This window comes from Antechinus flavipes, chromosome 4, assembly GCF_016432865.1.
Source record: "Antechinus flavipes isolate AdamAnt ecotype Samford, QLD, Australia chromosome 4, AdamAnt_v2, whole genome shotgun sequence".
Classification (NCBI taxonomy): Eukaryota; Metazoa; Chordata; class Mammalia; order Dasyuromorphia; family Dasyuridae; genus Antechinus; species Antechinus flavipes.
This window is the reverse complement of record NC_067401.1, coordinates 286552565-286573203: the sequence shown is the minus strand read 5'-3', so window position 1 is coordinate 286573203 and position 20639 is coordinate 286552565. Positions and strand designations below refer to the sequence as shown.

The 20639-nt window shown below is 35.1% G+C and overlaps 2 protein-coding genes across 4 annotated transcripts in view; one reads left to right on the top strand and one right to left on the bottom strand.

The window, feature by feature from the left end:
• Positions 1–15167, top strand: part of SESN1 (sestrin 1) — a 130383-nt gene extending 115216 nt beyond the window's left edge. For both annotated transcript variants that reach the window (XM_051997503.1, XM_051997504.1), the window contains exons 4-10: positions 486–668; positions 1533–1775; positions 4922–5069; positions 9183–9295; positions 12030–12220; positions 13216–13360; positions 14021–15167. In XM_051997503.1, the coding sequence (XP_051853463.1) occupies positions 486–668; positions 1533–1775; positions 4922–5069; positions 9183–9295; positions 12030–12220; positions 13216–13360; positions 14021–14107 (1110 nt within the window). In that variant the 3' untranslated portion in view covers positions 14108–15167. The remainder of the gene's footprint in view (positions 1–485; positions 669–1532; positions 1776–4921; positions 5070–9182; positions 9296–12029; positions 12221–13215; positions 13361–14020) is intronic.
• Positions 15157–20639, bottom strand: part of ARMC2 (armadillo repeat containing 2) — a 179996-nt gene continuing 174513 nt past the window's right edge. For both annotated transcript variants that reach the window (XM_051997500.1, XM_051997501.1), the window contains exon 18: positions 15157–18726. In XM_051997500.1, coding sequence (XP_051853460.1) covers positions 18569–18726 — 158 coding nt within the window. In that variant the 3' untranslated portion in view covers positions 15157–18568. The remainder of the gene's footprint in view (positions 18727–20639) is intronic.

The following is a 20639-nucleotide window of genomic DNA, read 5'->3' as shown; positions in this document are numbered from 1 at the left end:
TGCTTCTCTCACTGAAAAATATGTTTTCTGTAAAATTAAGAGAATAAAATGTACTAACAGACTTTCTTATTACTTAACATTTCAAAATTGTTTTGTGGCATCAGAAGTTCTTGTAATAGTGAAATTGCCATCGTAATAGACCTTTGGGCTCTGTATATGTGTCAACTTTTAAGTAACTTGGAATACCATTAATCCTTTTCATTTATGTATTATGTATATGTGTTCATTTGTGATCCCATAAATATTTTTAGCTTAATATCTCTTGATTCTAAGAAGGAAAAAATGAGTTTCAGAGAGATTGAATGTGAGTTTGTTTTTTAATAAAATGAGTTATTTCCACCAGTTATTATAAGTTATACAGAAAGTTCTTGAATTATTAATTATAAGAGTAACCTCATTTGCTATTTGGATATAGTTTGAGAGTCCATTTTTGTAAGTCATTTTTCTGATAATTCAGAATAGTGACCTTTTTTCTTTTTCTTAAGGCTGCCGCAAGACATCAGTGCTCCTACCTAGTGAACCTCCACGTAAATGATTTTCTTCATGTTGGAGGAGACCCCAAATGGCTCAATGGTCTAGAGAATGCACCTCAAAAATTACAAAATTTGGGAGAGCTAAACAAAGTGTTAGCCCATAGGCCTTGGCTTATTACCAAAGAACATATTGAGGTAAGTCATTGAGCATATATGATTTCAATTTTAAGATAAGATGCTTATTCTGATTTATAATTATTAAAATTTTATATTTTTTATTATATTATATTATATTTATATTATATATATTATTTGTTTATAGTTATAATATAATATTTATATTATAATTATTAATGAGTATGCATAAAGTAACTGAATTGTGATATTTTCTACAGATTGAGAATGTACAGATTACATTGTGTGGTTGATTAGTGATTTTTTTTCCTGTCCTGCAAACATTTTAATGTATATCTGACTTTGAAGTTAAAAGAACTAAAGCACCAAAAAATACAAGGTTGGAATCTATTCTGTAAATCAGTTTGCAGTGTTACTGAACTAAACAGGAATGTGAGAATAAATGAAATATATCTGTATGTACATACATACATATGTAAACAAACATCTCCATGCCCAAGCTTGTGCCATTAATGTTTTGGAAATGGCTCAAAATAAATAACTGATTTGATGATGTACTGTCATGTTCCATACAACATAGGCACATCTCCTTCAGCAGTTTCCTGTAATCATTTTGAGAGATCTTGAATATGTAATACGGGCAAACCACTCATAATTCAGCATTCTGAAATACTGCAGATCCTATAATATCTTTTGACATGCCAGTGGCCCAATTTGCAAACTTTTCCATTATCTAGCAACAGTCTTTAAATTACCCAACATTATATTCCTAAAGACAATTATCAGCAAGTTCTAAAATTTTAGTGTATCCCACAACTACTTTACATTTTGTGTGGTATCTGGCTCTGCTTTTGATGTGTTGGGTGTTGCTGTCAGGGAGCTATTTTCATCAATGTAACAACCTGTTCTGTTTTAATTCTTTAGCAACTTTTGAAGGCTGAAGAACACAGTTGGTCCCTTGCTGAATTGGTGCATGCAGTTGTTCTGCTCACCCACTATCATTCTCTTGCTTCTTTCACATTTGGCTGTGGAATCAGTCCAGAAATTCATTGTGATGGTGGCCATACCTTTCGACCTCCTTCCGTCAGTAACTACTGCATCTGTGATATTACAAATGGCAATCACAGCATGGAGGAGATGCATGTTATCCCTGCAGGAAGTGTTTCAGTAAGTATCAGTTATATGTTATGGAGTCTTAATAAAAAAACTAGCCAGTTTGTTTCTTTAGTTTGTTCTTTTTGTTCATTATATTTTTATTTTGGTTATAGGAAACTATCTTAGAAATTTGATTTGGCATTTCAGACTTAAGAAATGCTCAGAATTATAACAAAAAATTATACTTTGAGAAGTAGGATCAAGGTCCAAAATAATACAATATTATTAAATTGTTCTATATTAGAAATAAGTGTAGTGTTTTGCTCATGGATATATAAAGGAATGTACCTTTATAGTAATTTTACTACATTTTTCTGACTTAAATGTCATTGAACACTAAGTAAAACATGCCATCTGGATAAGAAATAAGAAAATTTAAGGCCTTTGAATGGCATCTATCATCATTATACAAACTCTTTAAGATTGAGTGGCAGCAATGCTGCCATTATAATATGAACTCAAAACATTTGAGTTTTTAGCTATGTTTTAGTAGCTATCTCAACTCTTGAAATATGTATTGTATTTTTTTTAAGTGATTTTTAAAAATATATATCTAAATATCAAACTAAAATAATCATATTCTAAAAAGTTATTACTTTTAGATTATGGCTAAATTTTAATGTGAATTTTCATTTCTATCATCACATAAAGCATTTGAACTGATTCATGTTTTTGAAAACCTGACATGTTTTGACATACTAGTTTTGACATTTTAAAGCCTTTTGATAACTCCATCCTAAAATGTCAACAATTCTATAAATAAGGTTACAAAGATACCAAATCAATGGTTGAAGGCTCTGAAGAAGTAAAGTTATCATAGCAAAGCAATGTAAGCGATTTCATATCATAGTTTATTGAGCCATTCCTTAATTGATGGGTATCCCCTCAATCTCCAATTTTTTTTTTTTTTTTTTGCTGTGAGAAGAGTGCTGCCATGAATATTTTTGTATATATAGAACTTTCTACATTTAAAAAAAGTCACCCAAATATTGCTACACACTGAAGAATTAAATTTTTATATACTTTTCTGAGTTATTATTGCATATATTTTTCTTCAAAAACAAGGGACAAGTTAATATTGCTTGCCTTCTCACAGATCAGAAAACTCTGAGTAACTATTCCAAGACTTTGTTAATGAGACCCAAAGTCATGGATAGGGATTCAGGTCGTTTAGCTTTTATTGAGCCTATTAGCTTTGTTCTTTTCCCAGCCAGCTATTTTGCTTCTTTGTTCTGGTTAAAAGGGAGACCAGGTGAGTATATGTCGATGAACAAGACAATTAAGAATAAGTTTCTATTTTGTGTCACTTGACAGTGATATATGTTATATGACTAAAAAAAAATTACTTAAGCCTCCACTTGTCTTTGTGTAAAATGGAAGCATGATGAGCATTGGTATGCATAATAGTTGATAGTTGGGTGTTCTTAGAATGTGTATCAGACCACCATTTGATAAGTTGTTTTCAGTGTACTAGACGAGTAGTCTGGAAAGTGATTCATACCAAATAACTCCTTAAGATTAATCAGTTATTAATACAAAAAAATGAGGAAAATTGACTTTTCTCCTAATACTACTATACATCTAAAATACCAAGAAATAATGCCATTGGGTTTTTGTACTGACATTTTGTTTCTTTATTCCAGCTGGCGTCTTTGTTTGAGCAAATGAGAACTTACAGTCATTACTGTAAGAGAGCATAGGATCAAGGTCCAAAATAGTACAATATTATTAAATTGTTCTATATGCCCATTGGGCATAAGTGCACAACTGAAACAGGCTCTAAGCCCAGTGTTTTATTTTTTAAAATATTACTTATTTCAGTACACTATACTGTAAGTACAGTATTACCACTAACAATGCCATTAAAGATAGCATGGACTACTTAACCCCAGCAAACAGTAGTGTCTATTTCCCTGAGCCAATGTTAATTACTAAGCAATGTTACATACCCATCAAGTTAATCCATACCTTTGCCCTAGAAATGTCAGTTATAGTGATGTGATCAATAATAGTTGTTTGAGCTTTATCAGTGAGTAGGCTTCCTTGATGATATTATTATTGTAAATAATAAACATTATGGCACTAATAGGATTACATTCAAGTGTGATCCACAAAACATCTTTCATAGAGTATAGGTATCCTATAATATGCTGATCCTTGCTAATGACGCTTTTCAGTCTTAAGAAGCTGCTGAAGCCCAATCAGTCGGGCATATCTAACACTGACTTACAGTTAACTTTAAGATTTCTAACGCCATTATTTTCATAAGATAGAAATTCCAACTATCTCACCGAGCTGGCAACTTGGAGACCAAGCAGTTGGTAAATGTCAGATCCCTCCTCTGGTGCTCTTTTGGCACAGATCTGCTTGCCCAGACCATATGCGTTAACCCCCTGCAGTAGAGTTGACAGGATTGATTCAGGACTATGGCAGTCATGGCAGGCTGCCATTGCTTAGTCCCACTAGCAGGACTAAAGTACGAAAAATGGAAGCAAACACCAGCCTTTCCACAACACATCTACAAAATGGCAACACTCTGAGGCACAGAATTTTGCATGGCAACAGAATTTCATTGAACAACATGTTTCATGTAACACAAAAAGTATTATAATAGTCTATACCTGGGGTAATAAGGCTCTTTTCTTGGGGAGCTGGAGAGGACCATTATGAGAGATTGTGGAAATGAAAACAGTGGCTTTGGCATGCTTTTGTAAGTGAAAGGCAAAAGAGAGGGTAGAATGAAAAGAAAACTCCTAAGTTGCAAGAGTTGGAAATTGATACCATCAGTAGGTAGAAGGAATCTGATGGGGGAAGGTTTGGAGGTAAGGGGATTTTGGGTTAGGATGCGTTGGGAGTTTGGAGTATGCTCAGAGGTAGAAGGATACGCAGCAAGCAAAAATAAAGGTTAGGAGCACTTCCACGATTCTTTAAAAAGAGAGAGAAAGAGAATGCTTCAGTCTGTATTCAGACACAATCAGTTCCTGTGTATAGATAGGATGTTCATCATAAGTCCTTCAGAGTAGTCATGGATGGTTGTACTGCTGAGAATATCAAAGTCATTTACAAGTTGGTCATCAAGAGTTACAATTTTAATTTTAAATTCCTGAATAATATCTACTTCTATGGCATGTTTAACACAAATTATGTATTATTTTCAGATAACTGATTCTTTTTGTGAGGTTGAAGCCCTCATGGAGAAGATGAAACAGTTACAGGAATGTCGTGATGAAGAAGAAGCAAGTCAAGAAGAGATGGCTTCACGTTTTGAGATTGAAAAAAGAGAGAGCATGTTTGTTTTTTCATCAGGTAAATATAATTTTTACATAGTCAAAATATTTTCTTTCCTTTAAAAAGTTTCATTTGGAGAAATAGGCTAGAAACTAGTTAGACAAATGTTGAGAAACTGTTTTAGATTCTCATTACAAGTAAAAGTAATATTTGAAAATAAATTTTAACATAGTTTATAATACATTCAATAATTCAACTAAAGCAAAGCATCTACTGTGAACTAGAATTAACCTCCCCCTCCTTCCTCCCTCCCCCCCCCCCCCCCCCGCAAAAAAAAAAAAAAGGGAGCTTATGTAAAGGGGAATGGAGGAATACAAAAATATAAACAAGATAATTGGGGGATTGGGGAAAAAACACAGGGAGTTAAGGTAAAGTTTCTTGTAGCATGGACTAAAAAACCAAAGGTTTCCAATGGGCAAAAATAAGGAAGAGGGTACATAAACCCAGTTATAGGTGCAGCAGTGTCTGTGCAAAGACATATAGACACAGGTGAGAATTTCAATGCTGAGCTTGGAAAATGGCTAATGGATTACTTTGGCTATAATGATGAATTTATGGGGGTGGAGTGGTATTAATATGATGTCTTAAAAAGATATCTGAAGATACCTGTAATCCAAATGAAATAATTAAAAATTTTCAGATTTCCTCAGCATTTTAAAAACGTTTTCTTTTGTTGCTTTATCCTCCATTTTGAATATGAAAGAACTTCTTCTTTTTATTTGCAAAAAGAGGTGCAGTGGGTAGAGCACCAGTCCTGAATTCAGGAGGACCTGAGTTCAAATCTGACCTTAAACACTTAACACTTGCTAGCTGTGTGACCCTGGGCAAGTTACTTAAAACCCCAATTGCCTCAGGGGAGAAAAAGTACACTATTTGAAAAAAGAAATTTTTGTTTTTACATCTTTTGAGTTTTGAGTTCTGAATTCTTTCCCTTATTATCCTCACCCACAATTAAGAAACCACATGTGAAGTTATGTTAAAACATTTCCACAAAAGTCAGGTTGTGAAAAGAAAACAGATCTCCCACCTTAATAAAAATAAAAACCCTCAAGAAAAACTAAGTTTGAAAAAAAAGAGAAAAAGCGAATGCTTCAGTCTGGATTCAGACACAATCAGCTCCTTTTCTAGATATAGATTTTTTCATCATAGTCATTTCATCATCATTTTCATCATACTTCAGAGTAGTGGATTGTACTACTGAGAACAACAACTGAGAATAGCAAAATCATTTGCAGTTGGTTATCCTATTGCTACTACTTTGTACACAGTATATTTCATTTTGCTTGAATTTATGGTTTGTTTATTTTTTTCTGAGAGCATCCTGCTTATCATTTCCCATAGAAAATAATATCCTTTCACAAACACATATCGATTTATCAAGCCATTCCCTAATTGATGGGGATCCATCAATTTCCAATATTTTTGCCCTGAGAAGAGAGTTGGCTCTGAATATTACTTTTGTACATATAGCTCATTTTCCTTTTTTTTCCTCCTCCCAATCTCTTATGGTATTCATTCCTAGTAGTAGTGGTCTTAGGTCAAAGGATATGTATGAATTTATAGCTCTTTGAACTCAGATCATATCTTTTGGTCATTTATCAATTGAGGCATGGTTCTTATTTTTTATAAATGACTTAGTACCCTCTATATGTTTGAGAAATCAGGCCTTATCAGAGAAACTTGTTTTGATATTTTTTGTACGATTACTATTGCTAACTATTTCCCCCATTTATTTTCTCTCTCCTTTCTTCACCCTATCCCTCCTCAAAAGTGTTTTGGTACAGACTATTCCCTCCTCTGATCTACTCTCTCTTTTTTTAAATTATCCTCCCCACACCTTTTCCCTATCCTATATTCCGCCCATTATCCTGAAGGGCAAGATAGATTTCTATACTCATATTGAATATGTATTTTATGTATTTCCTCTTTCAGCCAATTCTGTTGAGAGTAAGGTTCACTCATTCCCCCTCTTCTTCCTCTACTTTTCTTGTCTCTTTTTTTGTAACAGATAATTCGTACCATTTCATTTCTTTCTCCCTTTCCCTTTCTCCCAGTCCATTCCTCTTTTATCCCTTAATATGAAAGCACTTTTTTTAAATGGAATTTTAAAATTTTTATTTTCAGTTCCAAATACTCTTCCTTTCATTCCCCTCCCCCACCCATTTAGAATTCAAGAATTACACATATAACATTATACATACAAAGGTAAAACATTTCCACATTAGCCATATGGGTGGGTGAGGAGAAGATAAACAAGGAAGGGAAAATTTGCTTCAATCTGTAGTCTTCAGTCTATCAGTTCTCTTTCTAGAGGAGGAGAGCATCTTTACCATGAGTCATTTAGAGTTGTGGTGGGTCATTGTGAGAGCAATTTGTAAAGGACTATATAGAAGCAAGATGGTAGTGTGACTTTAACAAAACAGAAGTGGAGAACTGAGTCAGATAAAACCGTGGAAAAAGAGATGGAACTAGCAAGATGCCTTGGGCCCATTTCTGTCTCCCTCTCTTTAACTAAAAGGAGAAGTGAGACTTTCTATGTTCCCCCAGCTCTGGCTTTTTCTGTTGGGTAGCCCAACATCTACTCATCATGCTACTCCTCTACTCAGAAAATGGAATGTCTATCTATCTATTTTCTTTAGGATAATACAGAAAATCTTCCACATGGTATTAAAAGTTCTTCATAACATGATTAAGGTCCTTCTGCCATAGTTCTTTTTCACATACTCCATAATTGCTACTACTATAGTTGACATTCATCTCCCTCCCTCCTTACCTCATAGAATCCCTGGATTCCTTCAAAGCTCAGTTCAGCAGGCCTGCACACATAGGACTTGCCTATTCCCCCAATTAGTGTCTCTCCCTCTGGAAATTCTTGTGTTATTTTGTAGACTGTTTCTGTTGTATTTCCATATATTCCTGTTCTGCCACCTATCCCTTTCCCAGCCCAGAGAATGTAGTGAACTCAAGAACCTTTTTATTGACATAATCTGCTTTTGCACCTCTCCATGTTCTCCCTCTTCCTCCCTTTCCTATAACAAAGAATTACAAGAGGGGAAAAAAGAAATTAGCAAAATTGACCAAGCCTAACAACAGGTATTCCCCACCCAGTCTCCCTACCTCAGCCCCCCCTTCTAAAAAAAAAAAAAAAAAGATACATTTTCATCTTTTCTTTTAGGAGTCTAGCTAGGTCATAATTTTACAGAATTTAATTTCAGTTTAAATTTTTTTCTTTCTGTGCCTGGAGACTTTATAATTATTTATTGAAATGAACTGAATTGTGAATCCATGAAAAAGATTTTTAAAATTTCATCTTAATAATTTTTCAAAGCTGTTAAGTTTATAGTTTGAATTGGCTAGAATAAAATAAGGATATATGGGGAAAATGTTTTACAAAATATTTTTAAAGAATATTTTGATAATAGAAAAGCAAAAAAGCACTTTAAAGGTTTTAATAATTAAAAATTGAGTAAAGTCAAGAGTGATTTTTTAAGTGACTTTTTTCTTAAATTATACTGTAGTTTTGTTTTCTGTCAAAGTTATGGGAGTTAACAGGCAGGAATCCCTTTTGATTGTCATTTTATCAGATCTTATGCTAATTTTAATGCTGATTTTCCCTGTAAAAAAACTGAAGCCAGTATAGCAGTATGTAGTTATGGTGACTTGTACAGTGTTTTTCCCTGTCACCCATTCTTCCAAAGTAGTGCTTAGGATCACTAGATTATTTTGACTATATGACTATCATGGTACATTTTCACTTGTATATTAATTTTCAAATTACACAAACTTTGTAATTACTAAGTTCCATCTTATTGCATGGTACCACAGTTAAGATATTTAATCTATATTTTTTCTTTAAGTGTTAGCCACAAGTGTTTCTAAACTTTGCACTCAAGTATGAAATCATACTTCTAAAACTTCATCTTTTTTGAATTAGAAAATTAAATGCATGAGAATATCTGGAAATGCTGCCTTCAGTGCATTTCTGTTTACTAGTAACTAGCTTACTTTTCCAGATTACCACATTAGTATTTTATTTTGAATTACTTAGAGAAAAGTAAAATCATGTAGATAAAATATAATTATCAAGGACCCTTTTTAAAAAGTCAGTAATGGCATTTTTCATTAATGCAGACGATGAAGAAGTTGCACCAACAAGAGATGTATCACGACACTTTGAGGACACTAGTTATGGCTATAAAGATTTCTCTAGACATGGGATGCATGTGCCAACATTTCGAGTTCAGGTAAAATTGAATTTTGTATTGCATATGCTATATATCTAAAAAGCCTTATTGTTGTAAGTTTGAGAGGATTAAAATAGCAGCTTATTTTGAGAACTCTTAAAAATTAGCAAAGGGAAAATAATCTTGTAGTTCATAAATATTCTAAAAGTTTGTAAAGCTTTTGTTTGGAGCTTAGATTATATTTTCCCATTAGAGCCTTTTATAAAGATTTTCATAATAGTCAATGAAAATGTCAGGAATATATCTCTTGCAGCACTATCAGTGAGAGAGAAAACTCACCCTTTCCAAGACTTCATAGACATCAGAGAAGGAAGGGGAAAGTGAAGGTAGTGCTGAATTATTTATTGCAAGAAAGAAAATGCACATTTTAAATGTCAGTTCCTGAATACCTTTTAAGATTGAAGTATTGCCTAAATTCAAATGAAAGGTATATGACTCTCCTTATAGATTTTATTTTGAATGACTTTGCAAAGTTATTCTTCATTTAGGTCACAATAATGATATAATGTTTATAAAAATACAGCTTTGCTAATATCAAGGAATTGACTATAGTATACTGTAGTATTTACTGCAAATTTGGATTTCATTGTAATTAGACCACCAGGTCCCCTAGGCTTCTGTTTTTATAAGTGGTAAGAATAGCAGCAGGTCAGCAAACATTGTTAAGTATCTTCTGTGCCAGGCATTTTTATAGGATAAGGAAAAAAAAGAAAAAGTATTCCTATAGGCTTATTATCTTGTATTCTCCTGGAAAAGACAGACAGACAGATAGACACATACCATTTTGTGCCCCCTTCTCTCCCCTCCCCCCCATATATTGATGGACTGATCAACCTAGATAATATATGAAATCAGTATTGGGGGTGAAATGGGATATATGTGCACATACATACATATATGTATTTATATAGCACACATATTATAATCATTATTTGCAAGATAATTTGAAGAGAATACTAATAACTAGAAAAGAAAAATAAGAGGTTGTACTTCAATGTGGCATTGAAAAAACAGGGATTCTAAGAGGCACAGGTGAGGAAGAATTTCTGTGCATTATTCTAGACACATGAGACAGTTTAACTAAAAAGCACAGGGATGGGAGATGGGGAAGGAGCAATCAATCACTTTGGCCAAAACAAATACATTTGGAAAGGGAGGACCAAAGAATGCTTTACAAATTTGTCATGTCATTGATACAGTATCACTGAAACTTGTCAAGTCTTTCAACAGTGGTTTACAATTGAGTTTTAAATGAATTGTTCTTTGTTTCAAATATTTCATTAGTTCAAATGGATCTTCTTCCTATCCCCTTATTTCAAATGGGGGCATTTTACTCAGCCAGCCACATTTATTGATCATTGACCATCTCTAGCCTTTTGGTTAGCTCAGTCACGGATACAAAACAAGTATAAAAGACAGTTTCCCATCCTTTTGGGTGGGGAGCATGGAGACTGGAGACTGGAGACTGGCAGAGGACTTGTGCACAACAAGTTGGAGGTCAGCAGACGTTTTTGTGATGAAAGGCTTTAGTGTGTGACCAAGCCCCCTGAGCTTTGTTGTAATAGTCCAGATAAGGGAGATTGGGGGGGGGGATAGGAGGGAGTTGGCAGAATTAACTTTCTGGAGCTTAGGAGGTTAGGTAGAAAAATGGAACTGCATGAAGAATAGATTTTAACTGATGTAAAAAGTCCCTGTTGAGTGGCTGAGAAAGCAGAGTAGTGCTCCATTAAGCAGGACTTTGGGTGGCAGAGGACTTTAGGTGGGACAGCGAGCAAGAGAGGGTGGGGTTCTCATATATATGTAACCACTTCTGAAGCCTCCTTTTGCTTTAGACGTGATTGTGGGTTCCCAAGTCCTCATAGGTTCTCCCAAGTGGTCCTGGCAAGGGCAGCCGGGAGGCGGCAGGTGGAGCACTGCACCCAGAGTCACAAAGGCTCAATTTTAATCTGGGTGATCCCGTGCAAGGCGCTGGATCTTGTCTGCCTCCATTCATCTGTCAAATGAACTGGAGAAGGAAAGGGCAAACCCTCCAGCCTCCCTGAAAGAAAAACCCCAAATGGGTCACAGAGAATGACAACATGAGTGTTGTCTGAAAAGCTGTCTAATTAAGAGGAGGAAGATTAAGAATAGAAGATGGATTATCTGGCCTGGGCAGCCTGTGATTCTGCCGTCACAGTGCTAGGTATATTGGAAGAAGTAGGGAGATGAAGTACAGAAACACCAGTTTGTAGATGCTTAAGAGAAATTCCAGTGTGATGTGATGAGAATCAAGATCTGGGTGGTGGGAAGAAAGGTAAAAATAATGAATCAGAGAGACGACATGCAAAAAATTTGACAATAAATCAAACATAGGACAGGAGGAGAGAGATGATTCAAAAGGTTTCTGGCTTGGGAGAGCAGAGCTCTGAAAGGAAGTTAGGAACAATGATGATGATTATCAGTTCGGTCTGTAAGATGTTAGTTTTGAGGCTGAGGTACAATATGGAATTCTAATGGGACAGAGGTCCACTGGTCATTTGGAAATGGATTACCATCTCACCAGTGAGAGATGAGAACTAAAGATGGGGATTTCAAAATCAGCTACATAAAGACAACTGGATTCTACTAATGATTTTGTTAACAATACTATTTCTGATTTAAATTCATAACATAAACATAAAAGAGAATGGTAGACTTTATAATGTCCAGATTTTCTTCTTTCACATTATACATGATATATTTTCTGCTTTAATAGGACTACTGTTGGGAAGACCATGGTTACTCTCTAGTTAATCGTCTTTATCCAGATGTGGGACAGTTGATTGATGAAAAATTTCACATTGCTTACAATCTGACATATAATACAATGGCAATGCATAAAGATGTAGATACATCAATGCTTAGGCGTGCAATCTGGAACTACATTCACTGTATGTTTGGAATAAGGTTAGTCTCTTAAGATGTTCATTTTTAAAAAGAAATTTGTCATCACTTATATTATCCTTCCCTCTAAGTTGCCTCAAATACCTCTTTTCACAGCTTGTGTTTTTAGCCCATATTTAAGTGTAAGGTTCTATACATCCTTAAATGTCACTGACCTTAACCACGCCTCTTAAAAGTCAAATTTTCTCTTGAAGTTTATTGGAAGTCACATTGGTGTCTTAATGTATTTCATATGTAAACTATGGTACTTCATAAATGAAGTAAAAAAATTACAGATTCATATCTGTGTCTTAGAATGAATGAGGTTAAAACAATACAATGGGTGCATGTATAAAAGCATATATTAAAAAAAGGATATTGAGATCAAGTCCTCCATCAGAAGTTTTTTTTCTTTTAAACTGTGTGCCATCATTCTATCAAATTTCTATCTCAACCCATCATCAAAGCATAATCTGTCGGTGGTGTAGTCAAGAACAAACTCTTGTCAGGTCCTCTTAAAACTGGAAAGTTTTGTAGTATATGCCATACAATGGTTTCTTTGTCCATAATCTCAGAACTCCAAGCAGAGCAAGATAGGAACCAGGACAAGAGCCTTCTGAGAGGGTCAACCCCAGGCAAAATTTTCAAATAGGTGAAGTTTTTCTTTGGTGCCTTTAACTTTTGTAACATTTCTCCTTTCTGCTACTCCTTCTTTTCTAGCCCCAGGGGCTCAGTATCTGTGCTATCTTCTAGCTGTAATAGAATCTTTCAGAGAATATTCCCCTCAACTTGTCAAGTCTGTCTTAAGCCCATGTGTCCAGTGTTCCAAAACTTTTTTTCTCTCTTGATACTCACAAATAAAAATCCATGTTGTGGAAAGAAAGTCATGATATAAATTTTTTAAAGGGAAAACACAGGCACTTTATAGCACAGTGCCAAGCACATAGAAAACTTAATATTAATTGAATGTACAATGAAGAAAACCATTCTGACCCTTTTTATTTTTCTATTTGAAACAGATATGATGACTATGACTATGGGGAAATTAATCAGCTTTTGGATCGTAGTTTTAAAGTTTATATCAAAACTGTTGTCTGTACTCCTGAGAAAGCCACAAAAAGAATGTATGATAGCTTCTGGAGGCAATTCAAGCACTCCGAGAAGGTATGTGTCTCTGTCAACAGAAGAAAATATAAAAGATTCTAAATTATTTTTTCTTAGCAGTTTATCTCGGGGCTCTTAGAACTCATCACCCTTCCACCTAACCAGAAGAAAAGGCCGTGGGTGCAAGTGCAAGCGTTCCTCAGGGACGGTGCGCCAGGGGTTGGGTGGGTTGTGACCTGTTGGGGAGAGGTGACCACAGCACTAGAGATAGGAGGGGGATGAGCGAGTGCCATTGTGATTTTACATTTCAGTAGCTTAGAGCCAAGAGGAATGAGTGTAAGTTTACAATAACCTTTACTTGTGGGGAAGTAAACAGGAAAAGAGGTGGGGGTGGGGAAGTCCTGCTGCTCTTGAAATGGAAACTGCAGAACACTGGTTTCATTGAATGCTGGTATTTTGACAAAGCAACATGTACTTGCATTCAGAAGTTTGTTATATCTCTAAATAGTAAAGTATTTAAACATAAATTGAAGCTGCTTTAAAAAAATACTCATCACAGCCTTTCTGAGTGAGTTCTTGTCTAGAATGATATAATTCATTTAGTATTTTGGACTCAGTTAAGCATGATTGTATTCACTTCTGAACACAAAGAAACAAGTAAGAAGCCAGCTAGTCAAGATACTCGTTAGCTAACGAGGCATTTCTCTCTCTCCCATTCAGGTTCATGTTAATTTGCTTCTTATAGAAGCTCGGATGCAAGCTGAACTACTTTATGCTCTGAGAGCCATTACCCGCTATATGACCTGATGTCTTTCCTTGGTTCAGAAAGTTGATGGAAGGATCAGATGTCTATGGGGGGGAGGACTGGAGCCCCAGGACCAATGGTAGACCCAGCATTCACACCTCCATTGTGCCAGATTCCTTTAGTTTCTGCTCTTTTACTGTGGGAAAACCACTGTGGGCACCGCAGGGATTGCCTGGCTCCTCCTCCACGGTCTGAGCTGTGAAGGGCTGCTGTTCCCAGGCTTCTGCTTTATGACAGTTGTAAGAAGCCCGTAACTCTCCAATCCCATTGCTTTTCTGATAAGATAACCAGAGCGGAGCGTGCAACAGTGGGACTTGGATAATGACTAAAGCTTAGTGATGCTTAAGGAATCTTAGAAGGTTTTGGTGCTGCTCTTCCTACCGGTATAAAGAACTGGACTGGATGCCCCAATTAAGCTATTAGAAATACAGTGAACACTGCTACTATCTGAGCCTCCATAATTTGTGGGTTTAAAACTAAACTGGCATATATGTTAATTTTGAATTTAAAATTTAAAAACCTAGACAAGCCTCCCATCTCTGTTGAGAGATGACTTATTTTGGAAGTTCAACAGTTAATTTTCTTCACTGTAGTTTGCTTTGGAAAATACTATATAGGACAAGTTATATTTGAGTTATTATGATGGCCTTCCTAAGAAGACTTAGTTCTTTACCACCGTGCAGTCTCCCAGGAAAGTGTATAAAAAGTGCATAAACTATTACAAGCAGCGCTGCCAGCCGCGTGACAGGTTTCCTGAGGCAGTTTCTGACACTGGAGGGCAGTCATCATTCTGAAGTTTTGTTTCTAGCACCCCAACTGTGAGCAGTTCTAGGGCTGCTACAACCATAGCCCCCATTTTGATAGTGGTGCAGCTACATAGATAAAGCTGTAAAACATGTTGTAGTATGGTAAAACAGATTTCATTTACAAAAAAATTGCTAACTTTGAAATGCAAAACTGATTTGGAAATGTATTAAGAACTTTGTATTATGAAAGCGTGCACTGCTTTTAAAGCCTGTCAGTATTATTGGTCTTTTTAAATAAAGGATAATTTTTCCTCCATTTTTATCTCATCTCATTTTTATTCATTCATTCATTCATTCCACAAAAATGCATTAAATGCCCAGTGGGTGCAAAGCACTTTGCTGGGGAAAGATACAAAATTAGCCCCTGCTCTCTTAAGAGCTTACAGTCTAATAAATACCAGGAAAAGGCACAAACACATAACTCATTGTACATAATATTACGCAAAAGTGTGTCATTGAGTAACAAAACAAAGTGCCCTATACATCTAAAGGGAATGGGGGGACTAATGGGCAGGAACGCATTGGATGAAAAGGAATGGAGGGACTGAGAATTGAAGCCCATCGGAACTGGGGCCACATTGAGGACCTTCAATGCCAAGCAAAGGAGTTTGAGAATTGTGTGGTAGGTGATGGGCACTGACTTTTTTTACATTTCATTTCCTTTAAACCATTGGTTTGAGTCTTTCAAAATTAATATGGTAAATAAGATCACTGTTTCAGTGGCACCATGCACACCTTCACTAAACAAACAGGTGCAGGTGAATTTTTTCTCTGACTGATAGACTGTAGTAAACCAGGCCTGGAACAAAAAAAGTGCAGCCATTCTAGTGAAATCAGAAATGTATGCACCTTTAATAATTCTTTGGGAATTATTCTTAGATTGTTGGAAATGAACCTTTGCTTGCAATATATTTTTAAAAGCAAAAAATAAAACTTTGTTAGGAACAAAAATAAAGTTGAAATTCAGTGCCCATACAGGAGTGCAGCATAGTTTGGGGCAGATGCCCATGCCCTCAATGGATGCCCCCTTACACTCTAGCGAAGATATATCAAAAGAAGTATCTAATTTAAATTAGGAAAACACAATGATGACACAAAATATTAAAAAAAAATAAAGGCACATTATCAGAATCTGGTTTTAAGATTTAAGTGTAAAAGATCATCCTTTTACATTACTGGCAGAAAGATCCTTTGTTTCTAATATAAGCCCATTTTCAGTAGATCCTGCCTATTTAACCTTCCTTAAATTGACTACTTAACAATTGCAAGTAAAATATTTGTAGGTGGGCAAACTAGCATAGTTTTTAAATTCCCTCCTTCATGTCCCTTACCCCCCCCCCAAAAAAAAAATTTACTAGTGAAGATTCAGAACATTTTGGAGCCTTAGCTTACCCAATAAAAGAACATAAGGCTGAATAATTGAAGGTCAACTACCTAAACTTTTGTCTACTTTGCTTTAAGCAACTTATTTGAAAAATTGATTTAATACCTGAATTTCTCTTATCACCATTAATCTCAAATATGTATTCATTACCTGAACAGTGTGTGCAATATGAAATTAAAAAAAAAAAAAAACTTCACAGGTGCTTCCTGTTATACAGCAATAGTTTTCTCCAAATTAAACACGGGATTTCTAGTGAGCAGACAAAACTGGGAAAGGGAAAACAGCTTTCAACCCTAGAGAATATTCTGTACACAGAAAAGATTTTTCTTCCAAGACAAAGATTATTTTTGAGGTTTTTCAGGAAAAGAGATAAGAAAAACTTAATTTTCCAGTTGTCCTAAGGCCAAAGTCAGGTGAGTGACAAAGTTAAACTTTTCAGTGTACATGTCAGTGATAGTCCTGCTTTACCTGAGCCGATTTTTTAAATTCCAAAGGAATTTAATTCTTTCAATTGTTTAGACACTTTTCAGTGCTATTAAATAGAAAGGTTTTCCTTCATTATCATAGTTCTTATCAAAGTTTGCCAATTCATAGCACAGGGGAAAAAGGTCAATGGGAGAGCAAAAGTGGACTTCACACTCATTTTTTCCCCAATTTCCCCAACCTGGCCCAACACTCATTTCATCATTTTTCCCTTGAAATTTATGAACCTGCAAGATATTCTTAAGCAGTAAAATAATGATTACATAAGAATATCAAAGCTTTGCAATTTGGAAAATAAATGTCTGGAAATAGTGTACTATTTTAATGGTTCTTTGTTAAAGGAGACGTTCTCAGGAAAATTTGGCCTTTGGAATGTTTTAGAAGGGACAAAGTGGCTGCTAAAATTTTGGCTGTATTATTCTACTAGAGTACAGTAAGGCTCAAAACCTGATACCTGTTGCACTGAATAGAATGTCAGGGATCTTAAAAATAATCTAGTCTAGCCTCCCCCTCCATACACATACACTCCCTTTTTGAAAATTAGATGATTTAAAAAAATCTTCAGGTAGAAACTTGACCTAGAGGATAATAATATGACATCTCCAATGTCACCCAAGTTCCTTGGGATGGGCACACAGACTAAATATGCTTCCAACAATTTAAGTTCCATCATAAGATCAGTGTGCCTCCAAAACGCTTCACAGTCCCTCTCCATGCTCCACAAAAGCCCATTCTGGCTCTGGGATCCAGCTCTCATGTGTTCTCTCTAGAGAAAACTTGGAGCTGTGATTCCTTCCAATAGGCCTCATGCTCCAGTTTAGTTTGGGAGAGGATATTCCCATGCAAACCTGAGTTTGTTATCTAGACCACTGCTCTGGTAATTTGTTAACAGAACTGTGGATGAAAAACTAAGAATATGCTAGAATCAAAGTTCATTTTCAAAAAAGTTTGATTAAATGATTTTTCCTCTTTCTTGGACCTTTTTTTGACTAGCATTGTAAAGAAAGGGAAAATCTTAGTCTTAGCTCTTCTGTTTTTAGCATTTAACAGAAGAGCAAACCTATTCCATATAAAGCAGCAGTGAGTAAACATAAGGACCAAAAGGAAAGATAGTTGGCTTTGTTCACCCAGCCCCATTGTGAGTATTTAGTGATTTGGACAGGGAAGTAGCAAAACCAAGCTTCTTTTCATTATGGACTTTGTTTTAACACTAACATGATTTCCCTCCCTTACATTTTTCTACTCCCTGCAAAATCACTCTCAAAACATGGATTCGTAGCAGATCAAATGTGAATTCACTAACTTGTTCATTTTAAAATGTATTGCCATCTTAGTACTACATTTAGATTTAAAGGGTTTTGACTACCACGCACATGTCATTCAATAATGAACAAATTAAATTGTCAAGAACTTAGATTCCAATAAAAAAAGTGGATGGACAAACAAACAAAAAAATCCATGAATTTAGATTCCAAAATGTATGCTGTGGAATTTTGAGAGACTATAACTATTGAATCTTATAACAGAAGAGGGAATCATTTCATTAGAAAAATAATGAAAGTATTTTATCAACAAAGTTTATGACAGTTTACATTCATTTTTTATAATATATCACAGTAGAAATTGTTCATTGTATTTAAGTCTATTTTCTAAAAATCAGTACCCTATGATCAAAGAATTGTTCAATATTTATTAAGAATGAAAAATTGTTTGAATTTATTACTTTTTATGAAAAGACCCGACTTGAATTCATCTTTATATTGTTAATCACCTACCAGACTTTTACCATATTAAAAAGAAGGAATAGGTAGAGGTTCAAGGAAGGTGTGATGGCTCTGAATACGTTTAAGAAGTTGTTGTGCCACAGGTTTGAATTCTGTTTCCCAATAAAGTTTGTGATAGTCTCTTAAGTCTCTGTCAAAACTATAATCCAAAGCTAGTTCTTCATCTGCAAAAAGAAAAAAAACAGTAACTGCCATCATGAGTTCATGTTGCATTATTACTTGCTTTGGGAATCTAAAACAGTCACATGTTGCTATGGTCCTGCTTTTCATTTTTGGAGTTAAAAATGAAGAATTGACGATCCCTTTTTTCTTACCAGCTTTTGACCTTTATTTGTGCAATAGCCATCTCCAAAACCCCAGGTATAGAGAAGACTTAGGGCGCACCAATGCCTAACATTTACATACTAAATCACATAATAAGAGTTGTTATTTATAGAGACTAAGATGTATAAAGCACTTTGTATATGGGATGGCATTAGATCCTTACAACTCATCCAGCATTATTAGAGAAAGAAAGGGCAAACTACTTTGGTATCTTTGCCAAGAAAACCCCAAACGGGGTCAACAAGGTGTAGGATACAACTGAAAAACAACTCCACAACCACTATGTGCATCATTATGCTATCATCATCATCATGGCTATCCTAGTATCCTAGGCTACTATGTATTATATATCATATTATTACCTCAATCTTCTCATATGAGCGAGGAATCTCGGGGTAGGTGACCTGGAGGTACAACCAGTGAATAGAGACAGGTTTCTCCCGAGCCCCAAACCCAGCATTCCTTCTATACCCCCATGGGCTTTCTGACCTTTCCTCAACAAGAATACCGAAGACAGAGAATTCTTCAAATGAAACTGCTCAATTTTGATTGAATTCTCTGAAACCAAACCTTTTCTGGGTTGTTCCCAAAAAGGCTTCCACACCAAAGAGAGAATGCTTCTACTATATGCCAACTGAAATTCTGGGGTAGGATTGAGATCCAATCTAATCCACACATTCTCTAGAAAAATAATCCTTTCTAAAGTGCCAGTGTGTCTCTTTGCAGGCTTAGTCCAGGATGGAGGAATGCTGAAAGTGTAAAACATTCAAGTAATAATGAAAAGATAAATGTGATTACTCAGACAAGGTAACTGAAACACTTCTCTGTGCCTCTTTCCAGACTGGCATTTCCACCTAATTTAAGAATGCCTCTTTCCATTTTTGAAAACTTGAGAAAAATTCTTTTAAAAAATTTTATTCCTAAATTAATTAACAATAACAACAACACTTTTTAAATGTAGGTTATGTGACTTGGTGGATAGAGCTCTGGCCTTCAAATTCAGCCTCAGACGCTTAACAGCTATTAACTCTGCTTGTCTCAGTTTCTTCATCTGTAAAATGAGCTAGAAAAGACCAAAAAAAAAAAAAAAAAAAAAAAAAAACCACCCCAAACCCAAAAAACAACACAACAAAAAACCCTAGAATATTCATCAAGGACATCTCGTGAACAGTAGGGTTACAAAGAATCTAACACAATCTACTGAACAACAATAGAGCAGGATGAGTAGGAATTCAGTCTGAATGAACAGTTTATAATTCCATTTGTCCTCCTTTTTGCTCATCTAAATCTTTCCTCTCCTTGGGGATATTCCATCTCTGGCCAATACTAATTTCTTCCTCCTTTGAATTCCCATTGCACCAATTTCCTACTACTGGTTCAAGATCTTAAATGTTCTGTTGTCTAATTGTCACATATATTAATTTTGTCTTTTCTTTCCTTGAGCATATGAGTGCCTTCTGTCTTTCTACACCACTTTTTTTTTTTAACATAGACAACTCCAATTTTCATGATTTGTCTTTTTAAGTATATATATAAATGGGTTTAAAAGTCAGAATGCATTTTCTCATAGAAATAATACTACATGGTATTTAGACTAATAAGTCTAAAAGCCTAAAAAGTCCAGCTCATTTAATTTAATTTTAATTTATTTACCTTACTTCAAATACAATAATATACTAGTAATTAGTACTACAAAACTAATCAAATGTAGAAACTTGTATGTGTTAACATAAAATGTTAACATTTTATGGGA